General features: G+C 42.7%; 1 protein-coding gene across 1 annotated transcript in view; it reads left to right on the top strand.

Moving 5' to 3' along the window:
* The window catches only part of LANCL3 (LanC like family member 3), a 94,112-nt gene that overhangs the window by 57,281 nt on the left and 16,675 nt on the right, over positions 1-20,156 (top strand). Inside the window, exon 2 of the mRNA XM_019438456.2 lies at positions 18,618-18,741. Within this exon, the coding sequence (XP_019294001.2) occupies positions 18,618-18,741 (124 nt within the window). The remainder of the gene's footprint in view (positions 1-18,617; positions 18,742-20,156) is intronic.

Below are 20,156 nucleotides of genomic sequence, written 5' to 3'. Positions count from 1 at the left end.
GCAGGGGTAGCCACCCTGTCTTGGGACACGCATGTTTTCAGGGCTACCAAAATGAGATTTTATGTGACTTTATTTTTAGGAAGCCATTATTCATTGCTTAATGTTTACAGAGTTTCACTTTATTTCTGGCTTGGCAGTGTGCCAAATAGGCTCCTTTGCCTTTGTCACCTCTTTATCTTTTTAGAGTCACTTTGGGGATTTAAATGATATAGTAGGGTATTCAGTGAGTTCTGAATTGATTGATTAAAAGCAGCTTCTATGTGGTGGTGTAGAGGGGAGTCTTACAGTAGATGCTGACTCTAACGTACAGGAGGTGGTGTTGGCACATCCATTGCTACCGTAGCCCAAACCAGTGTTCCCTTACAGCTTTGAAACCCATAGTATGGTCTGGCATCACGTGTGGACAGATTGGTTAAAAACGTAAAATATCAAGCCTTATCCCAGACCTGCTGAATCTGACTCTGCACCTGTACAAGATCTCCAGGGGATTCTTATGCACATTAAAATTTGAGGAGCACTGGCCTAGAGTAAGGGGAAATCGCACAGTAATGCCACCCCTGAGGTATGCAAGATAGTGCTGGCACCTCAGAATCGGCCATAGCCAGAAACAACCTTACTCCTGCACTCCACTGAGGTCTGTGACTAATACCCACGGGCCTGGAGCCAGCTCCGCTCACTAGCTCTATAGTGCCGGGCAGTGAGCCCACAACCCCTGCCCTGCAATCAGCATTTACTGTCCTTGTTGATTGGTGCTTGCAGACTTTGACCTCATGGACTCTGACTTCCGGGACCTACCCCTCTCCCTTCCACTGACTTAGCTGACTTTCCTAGTGATTTATCACAGGTCTTCTTTGGCCAAACTCCTACTTCCCAGCTGGGATGTCGCCAGGCCTAAGTGATGACACATGTTGTTGTTGAAACCGTATTAAAAGACCCCATGAGTCATCAACTAAACCCTTAAATTAGTCATAACTTTAAAAATCTCTGACGATCGAAATTCAACTTGAAGTACCTTACTTTTAAAAGAGGGGCACCAATAGGGATCACATACCATGCCATGATGTCTGGGATATTCCTGCTCCAAATGCATACCTCGAATCTGATCATGAGGAACACTGTGCACATCCTAATTGAGGGATATGCAATAAAATAAATTGCTTGTACTCTTTAAAAATGTCAAAGTCAAGAAAGACAAAGGCTGAGGATCTGTTCCAGATAATGAAGTCTAAAGGACATGACAGTCAATGCAATGTGTGATTCTGGATTGGATCCTGTAACAGGAAAAAAAAATCCTTAAGGGGAATTATGTGGGAGCATTAGAAAAATTTACACATGGGCTGTAGATTAATAGCATTGTATCAGTGTTTGATTTCGTGATTTTGCTAGTTACACTGTGGTCAGATAAGAGAATGTCCTTGTTTATGGGAAATATACACTCAAGTACTTTGAGGTAAAGGGGCATCATCTCTGCAACTTACTCTAAAGTGCCCCCTCAAGAAACAGAACGAAAAAGCAAACATGACAAAATGTTAACAAAACATGACTGCGCATAAATAGTATATGGGAAATTTTGTACTATTCTCATAATCTTTTGGAATTCTGTACTAAAAGTTTACAAAAATAAAAGGGAGTTTTACCAACAGAATACTGGGGGACTTCACAGAATTAAAGGAAGATATGTAAGACTCGGGGCAGCACGGGTACCTTCAGAACCAGAGGTGAAGACTTGATGCCAGCGGAGCAAACTCTGATCTGGACCACCTTCTTTAACAGGGTAATGGAAACCTGGAAATTCAGAGTAAGAAAAGGGCTTTTAAGGTCCTTTAATATCTCCCATTTCATGGATGAGAAAACCGAGATCCAGACAGCAAAAGTGTCTCGCCCAAGGATTGGCAGAAAATTAACAATTTCCAACTGCAGGCATTTACAACTCCTTTTCTTATTGGTTGATAAATGGATCCCTAAAGTTTGTGCTTTTCCTAATACTTTTAAGTTAGAACACGTTGAAGCAAGAACAAGAACAACATAAATGAAACTTGCGCTGTATGTGAATTTATGTTCTATGAACAAACGTCTAAACAAGATTCCCCCTCACGTGTTTAACCTCTCCCCCCAATTTTACCTTTAAATGTGTTTATGATATTTAAACATAAAAAGCAGTGGTAATAGTCTTTTAACACATTTTATTTATATGTCAAAATCAGCCAGAAGATTTGAATTTCTCCACTTATCATGTGAGTGAGTACATTCTGTCCTTTTCCATGGCATTTTTCTCACCTCATAGAATACGTCATCTTCCGGTTGAAAAATAACACTAATCTAGACTCGGTTCTTGGAAATGTCCCCGTGATTTGGAGAAACTCTGATTGCAGTCCATTTGGAAAGGATAATCTCAGGCATGTAGGGACACGTAAAAGCCATCTAGTCCCACCCATTCCTTCTAAAGGTGAAAACTGCCTGCAGTTGGTAACTCAGAGACTCTCTCCCTTCACTTCCTGCACCTGCTTCACACTAAGGAACGGATTTAAAATGGAATAGTATCTATTTATGTATATTGAAATAATTATCTTCGACATCACTTCTGAAATAGCGGTATAGTTAGAGAAAACAGAGCTCCTTTAATCATCCTTCCTATAATCCTGTATTATCTGTATAGAAGAGGCATTTGTGTAGTGGCTGGATAATGAGTCTGGGAGCCGATAAACCTGCCTTGACCAATTACCTCCATGACAGCTTTTGAAATAGAATTCAAATCCTAGCTGAAGGATCCTACGTGATGGAGTGCAAAATTGAATATATGTGTGTATATATATATATATATATATATATATATATATACACATACATACATACAGTGGCTTAGTGTGTGGTGAGAAGCAATGAATTAAAACAGAATTAAGTATGCTTTCCATCACCTGTGTTCAGACACGATCATGAATGGCTAACATAAATTTTTCAGAGAATATGGATTCCAAAATTCACTATGGTGACAGACACTGTTGCCTACTAGATATCCATTTTCCACACCATCCTTACTAACAGAACTGTAATCTTGTTTGATGTAGCATTGTTCTCAGATAATTACTTGATTTTCCAACCTCTCTGTCAAGGTTGGAAGGCTAAATCAAGGCTAAATCAAACAGTACTAGCTAATAATATGTCAATGTAAGTCTACTCGGGAGTTCTGGGAAACCTTTCCCTTCCCTGATTATTTATATATATATAAAGAAGAATGGATATGAGTGGTGCCGCCCTTCCCCATTTCTTCCTGCTTTGGATATAAACATGGTGTCTGGAGTTACAGCAGCCATTTTGTACCTTTGGGCCAACATGGGGGAAGGAAGAAAGAATTGGGACATTCTGGCTAATTCCCAGTAATCACTGATTCACAAATCACTGATCACAAATCACTGAATAGTATCAGCAGCCCACCACTTCCAGACTTTGTTATATGAGAAAAATAACCTTTTATTTGATGAAGGCACTGGAAGTCAGGTTTTCTAAAAATTTAACTTAAATACATCACTGATACAAGTATTGTAGATCCTTCTGAGGAAGTCTAGCTAGCTCAAAATAACCCCAGTTCTCTGTGAAAACCCTGTCCTGCCCCCTCTCTGACTGGACTTTTGCACCCATGTTGAGGCAGTTGGGGTAAATGTACCTGGCCGAGGCTGAGCCAATCACATTCTCTCTCAGGAATTTGAAATGGGTTTAATTGGTTCTACTTGATCTTGCAGTGTGGCTAAATTTGAGGAACGTTATAAAACTAGGAAGCCGGTATGTGTTATGGTATGATGGGAGGTCATCGTCAGCCATAGAGAGGTGGAAAAATGGGTCTGTGGAAAGTGAAAGAGCGAGGCAGAGACCAATGTCACCAAGACGGAGAACACTACCTGGGGCCTGGTGCACTTCTGGGTCCAAGTATTAGTCCCTTCATAGGTTTGGCTGCCTATTCCAGGAGCGGCTCCAGCTTCCTTCCCGAGAGCCGAGCAGCCCTTGGAGAAAGAAGTGAAATCCAGCCTCCACATTTTGGTCACTAAGCCTTGACTGGGGGTTGCATCATCCCAGAGATAATGTGCTTCTTTATGCAATTTGTTTGCCAGAAGGGAGCACACCATTTTTAATTTCATACAAGATTTAAGAAAGCCCTTCTTCAGGATAGCTAGTAAAGTTAGTGTCTTATAATCAAAGGATCTTGACATTCAGACAAAATGTATTAACAAACAGCTAAACCATTTGTTCTAGTGTTGGGCAAATACGTTCATTGTTCAATACCCTGATTTATTTTGCTTTTTAAAATGAAAGCATAGGGGCACCTGGGTGGCTTAGCGGTTAAACGGCCGACTTCGGCTCAGGTCATGATCTCGCGGTCCGTGAGTTCAAGCCCTGCGTCGGGCTCTGTGCTGACAGCTCAGGGCCTGGAGCCTGCTTCAGATTCTGTGTCTCCCTCTCTCTGACCCTCCCCCGTTCATGCTCTGTCTCTCTCTGTCTCAAAAATAAATAAAAACGTTAAAAAAAATAAAAAATATAAAATGAAAGCATAGTTTCCATATAGCAACGTGTACAAATCCTAAGTGCATAGTTCAATGATTTCACTGTATAACTCGCATACTCACTACCCAGGTTAAGAAAAGGAACATTTCCATCATCCCAGAAAGTTCCTCTATCCCAGTCAGTACCACTTGTCCCCCCCCCCCAAAAACATACACACAAAGGACACAGGGAGGTAACCACTTATCTGTATCACTGTAATTTGTTTTGTCTCTTCTTGAACTTCATATAAATGGAATCATACAGCAAGTACTCTCTTGTTCAACATGTTCATGAGATCCATCCATATTGTTGCATGTATCAATAATTTGTTCTCTTTTTGTGGAGTAGCATTCCATAGTGTGAACATACAATTTATTCATTCATTTTAGGATGTTTCCAGGCAGGTCTTATGAATACAGCTTATGAGAGGCGCCTGGGTGGCTCAGTCGGTTAAGTGTCTGACTTCGGCTCAGGTCATGATCTCACGATTCGTGAGTTCAAGCCCCACACTGGAGTCTCTGCTGTCAGCACAGCACTCTCTCTCACAAGTATCAAACATTAAAAAAAATGACTAAAGCTTATGAATAAACTCTTATGAAGAAAGCTGTTGTGGACATTCTTATACAAGTGGACCTGGGTACTTATTTCCCTCCGACACTGATGTACTATAGAAGAAGTCCAAGTTATACATCTTACATCGTAAATATATCTATTTACATAGATCTGTAGATACGTATCTCACATGCATGCACCTGGATAAGTTTTGTCTCTAGTTGTTCCTTTATAGTGTAATTGGGAAACCTTATTTTGTAAGTACCTCTTCATAATTATATTTTAATGTACCTACCCACTTTACATATTAAACATGGGGCTACACTCTTAGTATTATGGGGATTCATGCCTTTTATTTAAAAATTGCTAGGGGTGCCTGGGTGGTTCAGTCAGTTAAGCGTCCCACTTTGGCTGAGGCCATAATCTTACGGTTCATGAGTTCAAGCCCTGCATTGGGCTCTGTGCTGACAACTCAGATTGTTGGAGCCTGTTTCAGATTCTATGTCTCTCTTTCTCTCTCTCTCTCTCTCTCTCTCTCTCTCTCTCTCTCTGCCCTTTCCCTGCTCACACTGTCTCCCTCTCAAAAATAAACATGAAAAAAAATTTAAAAATTGCTAAATGGTCAGTAGGATTTTGTGTTACAACTAATGAAACAAATTTATGGGGAGGGTACCTGGCATTAAACTTATAATTAAAAGTCTAGTCTGCGACCAGGTATAAATACAGCAAAGCTACGTGAACCACTAAGACAGTTCTTTGTTCCAAACACCTGTGCAATTTGCAATACTAAATAGTACTGGATTTGCAATGCAAAGCCCTATAAAGCAGTGCCTGTGTCCCAGCATCATGAGTGGGGCTTTTTACAAAATGTGAGTGTCCAGTCGTACCCCACCTCCCATAAAATCTTGGTCTGAAGTGGGGGCTCTGTTTTTAAATCCCTTCATATAATTATATGCTATATAGTAGCTGACCAGCTCGCCATTTCTTTCCTATGTCCATCCTTAATTCTGGTGATTACCCTCAGTTGAACATCGGTGACTGTGAATGGCTTTCATTTCCTGTTACACTTTCCCCAGGCAACATGAGATGAGGCACACAATTTACTAAAGATATTTCTTTATGAAGACAGCCACATTAAAATAATAACAAATGATGGAGAGTGGCCGAATAAGACCCGTTTGGGTTAATATGGAGCACATAATTTATTCAGACTAGAATATCATCTCCACTGATGGCAGGGAGTTTTCTCTCTTGTTCACTGATATTCTTCTGGTGAGCCATAGGAGGGCTTAATAAATATTTACAGAATAAACCCTGTATAAAGCAAGGATCTTAGTTCCTAACTTATGAGGTTATATATCCTGCTTTGCTTAGTACTGGTTATATATCCCAGCTGCTCACCCCAGCTCCGTTAAGGACCAGGAAAAAGCCTCCCTAGGTCTGTTGATTAGGCAGCAACCCACTTGGAATTTGTGGGAGCTCAAATCTAACGAAGAGGACTTGGGGACCTTCTTGTCCTTAACAGAGGAAAGATGTCGATTTACTTCATTCTTCTCTCTTCATCCACAGAGCCAGCTCCTCCTAAGATTCTATATTCCTTCTCCTTCCTTTAGGAGTAAAATGAAAATCGAAACTAACCACGGAGACTCTTTTCTTTATCATGGCCACCTGATCCCTAACCAGGGATGATGGTGGCAGCTCCCTTCATGCCCAGGTCACCCAAAAGGTCCTTTTTCAATGTATCGTTTATGTAGAAAGTGATTCTAACGGAATTTTATAGTCTAGCTCTCCTAAGATTGCTGGCTAAAACTTTCTGACTGGAAACCAGAAAACAATAAACCAGAATCACTTTCCCTTTCAAGTACCTGAAAACACAATGTCAACATAACAAAAATACTTTGGACATGATCGCACAAAGGGTTCTCTACCGAAGTGAACACAAAGGGAAGAAGGAAAGTTCTACACATATGTATAAATCATACAAATCATGAACCAGAAAGGTTGTGAGTCAGTAATGTCGTTTTATAGATGAAAACCATGAAGCAAGAGAAGTTAAATCACTTGCTCAGGGCCATATAATGACAAAGGCAGAAATTCTGAATTTCCCAGCCATGGTCAGACACCCCACCTCACCCCCACCACACCGGCTTTAGGTTTCATTTTTGTATACAGAGATGGTAGCACTTATGGTCAAACCCCCACTGCATCACACTGGTTCCTTTAGCCCCAAGGAACAGATTTTCTAAAATGTATTTTAAGGTATTGGGGGAAAAAAGAAAAAAAGATCTAAGCAATTTTAAAGAACTCTGCCTTCCCTCCCCTGTTTCTCTGACCTTTAGGGCACCCATCACTCCTGCGGGCCCACGTCAAAAAGCTTGGGGAAGGAAACCTTTTTAGCTTGTTCTGTCAAAAGCATCTAGGTAAAAGAGTGGTTGAGCCCTAAAATGTCACAAATTGTTCAGATACTGTTCTTCTAAGGCCATTTTTGTGAACAGCTCTCTAAAGGGACAAGGTAGGCAGTAATCACTTAAGTTGAGGTGACAATGGTTCCTGGAAAAGAAGATAATTGCTTCACAGCACTTGTTGCTAAGGCTCTCATGCACTTCCTCCCTGTCTTCCCAAATCGACCTTGACGATTGGGGGACCTGCTGTCATGGTGGTGGATTGGAGAGTGCCCATTGTCTCTGATCTGGAGCAGGATACGTTGAAGGAGAAGGGAGATCGCCCAGGACAATGGTAGCAAAGGTGACCATTTGTTTTCCAGGCCTGACCTCTGGGCTCTAGGACAGCACTTAAGAAAGATCAATCACAACTTTGTGAGCGCAGCCAGAACTGGAAGCTGCATTTGCATTTGTCAACTTAGACAGTCATCCTCACTTTAAAGAGCTGCGTGGCCAGGGCTTCTGTAGAAACAGAGGTACACGTGGGCAAAAATTGCTTCGCCAGGAAATGAATGCTAGCAATGCTGTTAGGTTGGCACTTTATGGCTACCCAGTTGATGGGAGTGTGGCCGTTAAGTCACCCAATGAACAGTGACTTAAAAAGGGAATAATTTTTCCGTCCTGACAAGAGTCTGGAGACAGGTAGTCCTGGTTGTGGTACGGATGCTCAATGATTTCCAGAAACTGCAGGATCTTTTTTCCTCCTCCATCATTCTTTGCATGTTGGCCTTTGATCCATGTGATCATTGCCTCAGGATGCAAAATGGTTGCTGTAGTTCTAGGCCTCACACAAACATCCAAAGCACCAAAAAAAGGAGAGGCAGGTAACAGCCAAGTCCATCCACTTTATTTTCATTTATCACAAAATAATAAGCTTTCTAGGAAGCTCTTGCCCCAGCAGATATCCCCATTGGTCAAAATGAGGCTACATAGCCAACCCTAGCTTCAGGGAAGGCTGAGAACTGAGTATCTGGCAAGAGACAAAAGGATTGAGATGATTGGCTGAGGCTGTTCACTATTTATAACCTGAAGCTAAATACAGTTGTCACTCTAATAAAATTGAGATCTAGTTATCAAGGAATAAGGGGGAGAATGGATGCTGAGTAGCTAACTAATGGTGGAAGGCACAAATATGTAATCAGAATTTCCTATTTGGAAAGGCATTTACTACATACTATTACTATATACTATATACTATACTATTACTATTTACTATATACCTGATTACACTCAACTACTCATCTCTATTTTCTGTACTCTCTAGCAGAGTGTCGTGCACCCAGCAAGTACTTGAAAAAATGTCTGTTGGACCATGATTTGAGAATATTGCAATGATATATTCATTCAGCAGTGGCTTAGAGAAGGGTGTGATGTGAAATGTCAACTATGCATCCAGCCTTAATAACATATGTATGTATGTATTTAGGTGATCTCTACACCCAATGTGGGGCTCGAACTCACAGCCCTGAGATCAAGTGTCCTGTGCTCTTCCGACTGAGCCAGCCACGTGCCCGTCATTCACTTTAGAGGCATCGAGAGGCCAGAGACTATAATATTCAAGTAATCAGTGCCAAGAGGCTAAAACAATTTCTAGTTCTTTAAGCTTTCTACTTAGGAAGAAAGTACATAAGAGAATATGCATCTTGATAACATACCTAGGATAGAGGACAGGTTAAACATGCATTAAGATCTCACTGCAAAGGACCTTTGGCCTAGCCTATAAGAAATGAAACCACTGAAACATACCATCTCATCCACATCCCAGAATTAGAGCCCAAATAAGTATAGATAAATTTGTAAATAGTTGTCATGAATCACAAAATAACAAAATTCTATTGCCAAAAGCACATTAAAGACCATTTTGGAGCGCCTGGGTGGCTCAGTCAGTTAAGCGTTGGACTCTTGATTTTGGCTCAGGTCATGATCTCAGGGTTGTGAGATCGATCCCGGTGTTGGGCTTTGCGATGGGCGTGGAGCCTGCTTGGGATTCTTTCTGTCCCTCTGCCCCTCCACCACTTGCACACGTGCACTTTCTCCCACTCAAAAACAAAAACCAAACCACCAGCTTAACTCCTTATTTTTTCACATGAGGAAACTGAGGTCCAGAGAGGTTACATGATTGGTCTAAAGTCACATAGTTAGTGAGAGACTTGTCTAGAAACCAGATAATCTTGAGAGGTATTTTACAGAAGCAAAGAAACATGGTTTGGGGTAAGTGGGACCCTGTAAGCTCAAAGTTTGGGGATGAGAAAAATAAATACACACACATGAAGGGCCATCCATTACTAGCATATCAATTATAAATTACAACAACTTAGGGATGTGAGCTGACACAAGCTGGTCCTTGGGTGGAGCCTGGGGCTGAGTGGTGAGCAACAGCAGGGTTATTTTATGATACAGATACTGAGCACAGACCCCCCCCCCCCCCACCCAGGCCTATGGTACTGAATGGTGGGAGTTGAGTCACTAATTAAACTTTGGATGTCTGTTTCAACTATAGCCTATGTATCAGCTATAACTTATAGCTTATAGCCTGTTTCAATTTATAGCTTATGTATCATGCATATGCTTAATGCCAGAAATTGTGCTAAGGGTCTTTTGTGGAGTCCTTGTAGCAATGCAGTGAGATGGGTGGGTCTTACTTTTGCTGCTTTTTCCAAACGAGTAAACTGAGGCTTAGAAAGTACAGCAGCCCTCCCCCCCCCCCCCCACTTATCCACAGGGTATACATTTTAAGACTCCCCAGTGGATGCCTGAAACCATAGATAGTACTGACCCCTATATGTACTATGCTTTTTCCCATACATACATACCTATGATGAAGTTTAATTTATAAATTAGGCACAGAAAGAGATCAATGACAAAACTAACAATAAAATAGAATTAAAACAATACATTGTAATAAAACGTATGTGAATGTGGTCTTTCTCAAAATATCTTACTGTACTGTACTCTTGTGCTGATGTGAGATGATAAACTGCCTACATGATGAGCTGAAGAGAGGTGAATGACACAATCGTTGGGTGTCTGGGTAGCACAGTCGGTTAAGCATTCGACTTTGGCTCAGGTCATGATCTCATGGTTCGTGGGTTCGAGCCCCGCATCAGGCTCTGTGCTGACAGCTCAGAGCCTGCTTTGATTCTGTGTCTCCCTCTCTCTCTCTCTCTCTGCCCCTCGTCTGTCTCTTTCTTAAAAATAAATTCACATTAAAAAATAAATTAAGGTGGGGCTCCTGGGTGGCTCAGTCGGTTGAGCGTCCGACTTCAGCTCAGGTCATGATCTCGCGGTCCATGAGTTCGAGCCCCGCGTCAGGCTCTGGGCTGATGGCTCAGAGCCTGGAGCCTGCTTCCGATTCTGTGTCTCCCTCTCTCTCTGCCCTTCCCCCATTCATGCTCTATCTCTCTCTGTCTCAAAAATAAATAAATGTTAAAAAAAATTTAATTATAAAAAATAAATTAAGGAAGTTAGGGGCGCCTGGGTGGCTCAGTCGGTTGAGCATCCAACTTCGGCTCAGGTCATGATCTCATGGTTTGTGAGTTCGAGCCCCGCATCTGGCTCTGTGCTGACAGCTCAGAGCCTGGGGCCTGCTTCAGATTCTGTGTCTCCCTCTCTCTCTGCCCCTCCCCCACTTGCTCTCTCTCTCTCTCTCTCTCTCTCTCTCTCTCAAAAATAGACATTAAAATTTTTTTTTTAAATGACACAGGCATTGTGACTTAGCAATAGGCTACTATTGACCTGATGACTCATCAGAAGGAGGATCACTTCTTCGGGACTGAGTTTGCCCAAGGGTAACTGAAACCACAGGAAACAAAAGCTCAGATACAGAGAGCTTGCTGCGGAAGTAACTTGACTAAACCCACCATGCTAGAAAGTGCTGAAGCTAAGTCTGGAACTCTGGTCTGTCTGATCTGAAAGCCCCTATGTTTTCTTATCATGCTGTGCTCCTTCTTTTGGCTCAAGAGCCAGACCCCTTCAATGCCTCGGGAACCAGAGTTTGGAATCCTGAGGAACCTTAGAGGCCACCTAGTACAGTGCTGTTCACTGGGTTGTTTCCAGACCAGCAGCATGCCCACTACCTGAGAACTTGTTAAGAATATAAGATCTCAGGCCCCAGTCCACAGCTGTTGAGTCAGAATGTCTGCGGGTAGGGCCCAGGAGGCTCTGTTTTAGCTAGCTAGCTCACTAGGTGATTTTTAAGGCACACTAAAATTTAAGAAGCACTGGGTTAGTAGACAGATTCTAGTCCAGTCTCTTTATGTTAAAGATGAGGAAACAGAGTTGTGCTGACTTAACCATGGTCACTGTAGCAGAGTTGGATCTCAAGCCCAGACCTCCTGAATCCTAGTCCAGTGTGCTGTCTGCTGTGTTCTTTAGTTTCTCTATTACTGTCCCACAATATGTGCTTTGGTTCCTGTCTTGGAAACACCGGATGAGGTTCAGTAGACCTCTGACCTGACCTAGCATATCCACTCATGTGGCATATCTGGTTTCTCCCTTCCACTCCTCCGTGATTCAGACCAAAGGTGTTTATCCAGACCTGGGACTATCTTCTGTTTGGGAAGTCTTTTCCTCTTCTTCCCTTTAGCTCTTCTCCTGTCCTCCTTTTCCTTCTTCATCATGTATTATTATTATTATTATTATTATTATTATTATTATTATTATTACCTTGCTTTTGAAAACCATTTTGCATTCATTCAATATTTCATAGCAGTGATTCTCAAATTTTACCATACTTTGGAATCGCCCAGGGAGCTTTAAAAATACTGATGCCTGAGTCTCACATCCAGACAGTCTGATGTAATTGGTTGGGGGTGTGGCCAGGCCTTCATGATTTTTAAAAGCTCCCCAGGTGATTGCAGTGTGCAGCCAACCACTGGCAACTGCTTTTTTAGGAGTCTCACCATGACTGGAGGAGGTAGGTGGGGCAAGTGTTTGTGATCCCCTTTCCATAGATAAGGAAGCTCAGGCTCTGAGACATCTGGTGTCTTGTCGAAAACAATGAAATCACCTAGTGACACTTGGTGGCTTACCAGGTACTTATAATAAATCTTTAAAGCCAGCTGTCAGTCTGCAAGAATGGGGTAAAACCTGTTTTTCTTTTCTGGTTCCCAGTGTTTTTTGGGCTTGTGTTTCCTGACATGAGAAGGGAAAAGACACAACTTTGCAATGGCATCTGGGACCAAATGGTTATAACTGAAATTCCCTGCTCAATGCCTTTAATAACTCGAAGATAATCATGAACTAGAGCACCCCCCCCATCCCCCCTGCCATTCATCACCCAACATAATAATGGTCAGAGAACATCAGGAAAACCAGATGGAAGAGACTTGCTCATTCTGCACCAGCACATGTGCCCCATTTGGAGACCAATTAAGAAAATAACAAACCTGGCCACATTGGCTAAGGGAACTCTCCACTGGGGTTTGCAAATTTGAGCACGTGTTTCCCATGCATGGTATATTGGAAGAGAATTTCCCATTGGTGTTTGCTTCTCTTTTCTGGGTATCCTGATCATTTAAATTATGGTGTGCAGTGTTCTTGGCTGGTGCTTGCTTTTATTTCCCTGGATGTCTCTGGGAACTTCCTATAGTTCCTTCAGTCTAATTTCTCACCCTTCCCAGGAGAGATCATCTGCTGCAACCAGCCTCTCTGTTCCCATAATGCCTTGCTCCTTCAGGTGTGTTCCCTGCACCAGCAGCCACAGCAACAACATTACCACCTGGGAGCTTATTAGAAATGTAGAATCCCGGTCCCATCCCAGACCCACTGACTCAGAATCTGCGTTTTAAGAAGAACACCCGAGTAATTGGCACGTGGTGGTTTAAGAGGCGTTGCCCTAATACCCAGAGTTTTTTCCCCATCATCCCACAGTTTAAAATGCTCTCCCTCCTGGCTACTTTCATTTATCCACTTCCTAATTGTCCTTCAAAGCTTAGCTTGGATCCCTCTCCATCTGTGAGTCCCCCAATATTTATTCCCTCCACCTTACCGCTATAGGTCATGACTTTTAGAATTTGAACCAATATTGAATGTTTCGTTATTTAAATAGTTCGGGTATTATTAGCCTAATTATTAAGATTACTTCTCCCCCCGAAATGCCTTGCACAGGCTTTGCACAAACGAATTGTTCGGTTCATCAAGATCTATTTCCTGCTTGAAAGCTGTCCTTAGCCCTATCCTTTCTCTTTAAGCTCCTTCTACCTTAAAGGAGCTTCCCTGAGTTTTTGTCCCCTCAGCACCTGAAGTAAATCTCCACCCACTCCAGAGATTTTGTGAAGCCCTGGCTCTTCTCTGTAACCTACTGGGTTCCAACCAAACCACAACTCCAAAAAGTCATAAAAAGTAAAAAACAAAACAAACCAAAAAAACAAAAAAACAAAAACCTAACCAATTGTGGATATTGACTTTCTCCAGAAAAGTTTCCCTAACTTTTTCATTTGAAATTATTTGGACTGGGCATTTTTAAAAAGAAGTTTCCTTTTGGGGTTGGGGTGTTTTTCCTGCCTTACGATGGTGCCCATGGGAAACTTAGGATTGTCTCTGGCTCTCTCGTGGGATGTGCCATGAAGTGTTCTCTCTTTTACTGGCCCCAGACCCTGAGGCAAGAGACACATCTTTGAGACTACCATCTCCCCAAATTGCAGGAGGGAGCAGGGGGCACGTATCCTAGCTACCTATAAATCCCAAGACCTATCCCGGGGATTGTAGGCTCTCTCCTGAGGCTTGGCACAAGGGGGTGTAGGAAGGAGAGCAGGAGCTCCAAACGAACTTTGAACTTCCTGGTTTCCTTTCTGCGTCAACTTTTCCTACCGTGAACAGCTTTTAGTTCCATCTTGACCTTATATGTCCTTCAAATCTACTGTTTATGGTATCAACTTAAAGTTCAAAAATACCCAGGTTCTAACAACTCAAAAACCTTTTCCTCAAAGCTGTGGTCCATGGTTATCAAGGCCTTTTAATGTTCACAGGTGGTCAAATGGCTTGTTTCTTTTCTCTGGGAAGAAGCCTCTGCCAGCACATATGGTAGTCAAAGGATTGGAGTCAGATAAATTGCTGATGAAAACACCAAAATTAATGTAAGATTTAGTCTGCTACATATTGGTGTGATATAGGAGTGGCTTTCTGCATTCCATGTAGATGGGCAGTCACACACTCAGGACGTTTTGGACTGTTGGTTACTGACATTGGCACTGGCTGATCTCTAGCTATAGTAGGACTGCCACTTCAGAGGGCCTGTGGGTAGGACACTTGCCCTGGAAAGATATGTGTGGTGAAGGAAGCTTTCTATGGCTTGGTTCATCTCATGGATTTCCTTAATGAAAATCTCTCCTCCACATGGAGGTGGTTCAACCACCGCACAACCTTCAGGTCGGGTCAGGAAACATAGCGTGGGCCTTATTGTTCTCTGTCTCTTCAATCTCAGAGTCCAGCCCAACAGGACTAGTTCACAACAGACACCTGTTTGAAAGCCAGTGAAGGGCATCAGCTAAACTAATGAAACTGCTTAAATCAAACCACAGCTGACTTGCTTTGTAGTTTTGAGATATTGTAATTTATTTTAATTCAGTGTAAAAAACAATTAAAGAACCAAATCCATCCAAGATATCAGTACACACACAGGCCTTAGGTGCTACAAATACAGGAGAGGGAGTTTGGGTTTGTTTTGGTAAATGCCTAATGGGCAGGGAGCCCCTTTTCTTCCATCCTGTCACTCCCCCTCCCCCCACCGCCCCACCCCACCCCGAAATGTCACTTCCTCATTCCGGGGCCTCTGCATCTCAGAAGCACAGTGGCCATCTTCTCAGAGGTAGAATGTGTGCTCACGTGGGTGTTCCTGTGTGCCAGGTGCAGGGATGGAAGAATGCCGGAGGAAGCAGACAGATGCGGTCACGTCTCTTCTTTCTGTGCTGTTTGCTCAGGGGGAAGAAAAAGAGCACACTCTTCATCTGTGTTCCTCCTCCACACACCTTTAATGAGCACTGTTTTCAGTTTTTATTTGCTCATCAATAAACCCAAGGGTAGGTCTTGTCTGTTCCCAGAGATAAAGAACTGCATGCATAACTGGTCTTTATCCAGCCAAACAAGCACAGTTTCTCTTTGTTTGTCACAGTGTTTCAGGGAGATAAGAGGAAACCACCCAGACATGATGCACAGACCCAGGAGGTTTTGAAATCCTTTGTAAACTCATGCTCTATTCTGAGCTGTGGATTAGTGATGGAAAGAAAGGAAGAGGGCATCACATATAACCTAAGTTGATTTTGCTCCTAGGTTTAAAACAAGCAGGTGAATCCCCCCACCGCCCCCCCACACACACACACAAAGAGACAGAGAGAGGGTGGGGGGGGAAATCATTAATAAATGTTCAACTGAGGAAAGAATAAGCTGATTCAATTATTAGCACAGAAGTAAAAATAGGGAGAATTCAAATGAGAATATACCCCGAAAATAGTGGACCTTTTTCCTATCACAAAAACTTTCTGTCTTGTGGATTCAGACCAATATTGGCAGACAGGATCTAAGTTCAGTTGAAGAGCCACATATATTGCCAAGAAAACGTGGGCTGGGACCAGGTTAGAATCCTATTTTAAATTTTTTTCTAATGTTTATTCATTTTTGAGAGATCAAGAGAGACAGAGAGTGAGTGGGGGAGAGACAGAGAGAGAGAGGGAGACACAGACTCTGAAGCAGGCTCCAGGCTCTTAGCTGTCAGCACAGAGCCCAATGCAAGGTTCGAACCCATGAACTTCAAGATCATGACCTAAGCTGAAGTTGGACACTTAACCGACTGAGCTACCCAGGTGCCCCAAGGTTAGAGTCCTATTAAGTCCATGCCTTTTGAGGCTCTTGCAGGTTTCTGACAGCAAGGCAGCCGAGAGGGGTTGATGTGAGACTGGTGATGGAAGCTATTAAGTAGAGTAACATTAATAATAAACATAAGATCAGTTGGCACCGATAGAAGGGCACAAAGGAAAAGATGTTTTTAATAGCAAATGAAAATTTGGGGTAGCAATTTGAGTAGATGCAGGAAATCTCCTAGGAAATCATCTAGGGGAAATTTGCTATTGAGCTCTGGAAAAACCCAAGGTTGAGCCCTGAAATGATGGTGGGAGTGCCTGGGAGGATAGAATCGTCAGGAATTTAAGGCAGAAAGGAGAATACCCAAGAGACAAAGATAGGTAGCTAATGGAAGGAAAACTTAAGTTGAAAGCCACAACACCATTGCTTCAGAGCAACCAGGTAGAAAATGAGGAGATAGTGAAGTCTTAGTGAAGCTGAATGGTGCTTCATGGTCTGTGACACATATTCTGCATTACTGTCTCTTTCCACCCTTAGGCTCATGAACTTAAATTGCCCTATGGTAGACTTTTGACTATATCTCATCTCCAGTTCTGGATAGTGAATTCCCTGTAGGGAAAAGATATGTCCCAGCCTTTCTAGAATTTCCCCTATAATACCGAGTATGGGGCCTCACTGGAATAGTAGCTCAGTAAGTGTTAATTGGCAGAATTAGTTAATGAACAGCCTCCTCTTTAAGAAATTAATTAGGTAATCCCAAATTAAATGCTAGATTTGAGGAGCCAAAACCTGGATTATATGTTACCCTTCTCATGTTGAGTAAGTCAGAGGAGCAAAACCCTGCAGAAGGAAAGAGAGAGAGGAAGAGAGAAAGGAAGGAAAGAAGAGAGGGAGGAAGGAAGAAAGGAAGGAAGGAAGGAAAAGAAAGAAATCATTAGTACTTTATTTCAGAAGGAATCGGTGAGTATAATGCTAGATATCGGGCAAAAAGATTTGAGGTGTGAGTCTTAGGAGAGAGGCCAAAATGGAATGGACTTTTCCTTGATCCTTGATTCATTCAATCAGGCCAAGGCTGAACTTTAGGTGATTTTTGGAGGGGTGGGTGTGGAGGTGGGCAGTGGCCATGGTTACTCTGGCTAGTAATTTTCTGCTGCAGGTTTGTGTTTTTGGAAGGTTGACTTTGTGAAAGCAGAGGTCTTGTCTACCTTGTTCGCTGTCATACCTCCAGCATCCAGAACAGCTCTCTTGCCATATAGTAGGGACTTAAGAAATAATTGGGGAAAGAAGGGAAAAAGGGAGGGCTCTGCTTTCATGCAAGTAAACCTGGTACTTACTCGCTCCCTTATGGGTTACCAAAGGCCCCCTCAGGTTCTGTGTTAGCAATCAAAGATACCAAAAAGGTGAGATGCCTCTTTGCCCCCAAATAAGTGATCGTCTAGTGGAGAGAGAGGGAGGGAGAGACAGAGAGAAACATACCAGGTGGTAAGTGCTCCTCCAAAGAGTCATGGTAAAGATAGAGTGGGCCAAAGGGAGCAGGGAGCATCTCATCTGCCCTGAGGAAGAGTGGGCGGCAGAAAACATCTCAATCCTGAGCAGAATCCTAATAAACTCAACGAGGCTTTGTAGGCTTGAGAACGTTTTAATCTCTATAGTCCTAAAACGGACTGTGGGTATATTGAGTCAACTATGGAAGATGGCGAGTCATTGCATTTTAGCCATTGTCTATTCAGGGTCATTTTGCTACTGAAAGTTATTTTGCCTTGGTGCCCACTGGACTTTGGTTTCATTCCGGGAATGCAAAGGCTACAGTGAGTCTGTCATGCGGCAGCGTCTCATAGAATTGTGGCTTTATAAGCGCAGTCTAAATGACACAGACCGAAGGCCCATTGTCTGGTCCAGACCTGCACCACACACTGGGAGTAAGAGCTTTGTTAAGCATGATGGGTTAGGCCCAGTCTTTGTTCTTTTCTGAGCACTTTCTCGTTCCTATGACAAGGATTAATGATACAACCACTGTAAAGTGGTCTTTGCATTTTATAAAAGCCTTTAGCAATAAAAGTGCGTGTTTCCCCATCAACACAGCAAATTTTCTGAAGAGGGTGGATAAACTTGACAACAGCAAGAGCATCAGTTGTTTGAAAAAAAGTTCTGGCTGGCTAAGCTTATTTACACAAAGGAAAAGGATGTGTGGGGTGGGGGGTGGATATGCTGATGAACTCTTTAACAAGAAAATCCAGGGTCTGAGGAAAAAAGAAGATCCTGATTGGACTTCTGCTTCTTGATTTCCTTACACAGGTACTGAGCCCAGCACAGATCAAATCAATTTGCCAGGCGATTCTGGACTCTGGGAAGCAGTACGCCATGAAAAAAAGGAAGCCATTCCCTCTGATGTACTCTTACTATGGAACTGAATACTTGGGTGAGTGAAGGTGTTGTTGGCAAAGTCCTGTAGGAAGAAGGGAGTCCCTGATACCCGCACTGACTACAAACTAGATTTTTTTTTTTGGGGGGGGGGCATAGGTCATTCCTCTTCATTTCACTAGAAACACTTTAAAATGCCACTTGAAAACAAATATTGATAGATACTACAAATCACAATTGAATGTTTGTTTTCATAGCTTGACAGAAAGGCAGCTATTGTAATGATTACTTTTACTAAAGACTAAAATCCTTATTCTAGATCGTGAGTTCATTGGCTGAATTTCACTGAAAGTTTGTGAACAGTTTATACACTCATTGCCAATAGTGCCAATGCACAGGGACACACGATGAAGCCAGTAACAGTTTCAAGTGTTTAATGCTAGTGGGTTACTAACAGACTGCTTACTGAATCACAACGGCCCCTTTTGAGCTAGAAGGCCTGTAAAGTGAAAATTACTTACTCCCCTTTTGAATCTTTCAGTGGCTCCCTGAAAGAGAGTCCTGAGCATGACTCGCAAGGCCCTTTGTAGATTCCTGTTCCCTTCTCCAAACTCAGGCTTTATCTCCCTCCCTTTTCTGGGTCTGTGCAGCGTAATCTCCTCCAAGCCAAGTGTTCTCATAGCTTCAGAATCTCTGTGCCTCTTCCTTTTGCCTAGAAGGCCCAGCCCCCTCCAACCCCTTCAATTCTCTGTAATACTACTACACAGACTTCAAGACTGATCAGACATCACCAGAGCTATTGAGAAACTTGGTGCTTTTGGAAAATGGGTCTATTGAATCCTCTCTGGAAAAACATTCACATGTTTCAGGTTTTGCCCTGAAGCAAAATTGGCCTGCCAAGTGTGGTCACCCTGCCACACTTATATTGGAGCCCTTATCACATCACACTCTATGTAGTGGCTTACCTGTCCGACCGCCTCAGCTGGCTTTGTGCACCTTCAGGATGTGGACTTTTGCTTACTTATCCTTGTGATCCCTGGTCGTTTACCAAGAACCTGTGCCTAATGAGGGTACCCAAATGAATGAGTGAATAGCTGATGAACAACTTCAGCAGTGAGCATATAGACTGGGAGTTCTCTGAGAGACTTCTCAAAGAACCTTTAAGTTCCTGACTGAGTTTCTCTAGAATCAGACCTTGAGACAAGGATTTGGATATAAATGGCTTGACCCTAGGAAGTGTTGATAGAGGAATGAGGAAGTGAGAGTACAGAAAAAGGTTAATAGAGGATGTAATTGTGAGCAACTGTGGGTAACTCAGGCTTGGTCCCACTGGTGTCCCTGAAGGCTGTATAGAATGTACCTCAGAATTGTCCCACCTAAATAATGAGGAAACTGGAGTATTCATCCACCAACTCCCTGCTTCATGGGTTGAGGGGCTGCTCCCACACCTGCTAATTCCCTAGGACTTCCACC

This window comes from Panthera pardus, unplaced genomic scaffold, assembly GCF_024362965.1.
Source record: "Panthera pardus isolate Hobbes unplaced genomic scaffold, ASM2436296v1 HiC_scaffold_27, whole genome shotgun sequence".
NCBI classification, from domain to species: Eukaryota; Metazoa; Chordata; class Mammalia; order Carnivora; family Felidae; genus Panthera; species Panthera pardus.
This window is presented reverse-complemented; position numbering and strand designations above follow the sequence as displayed.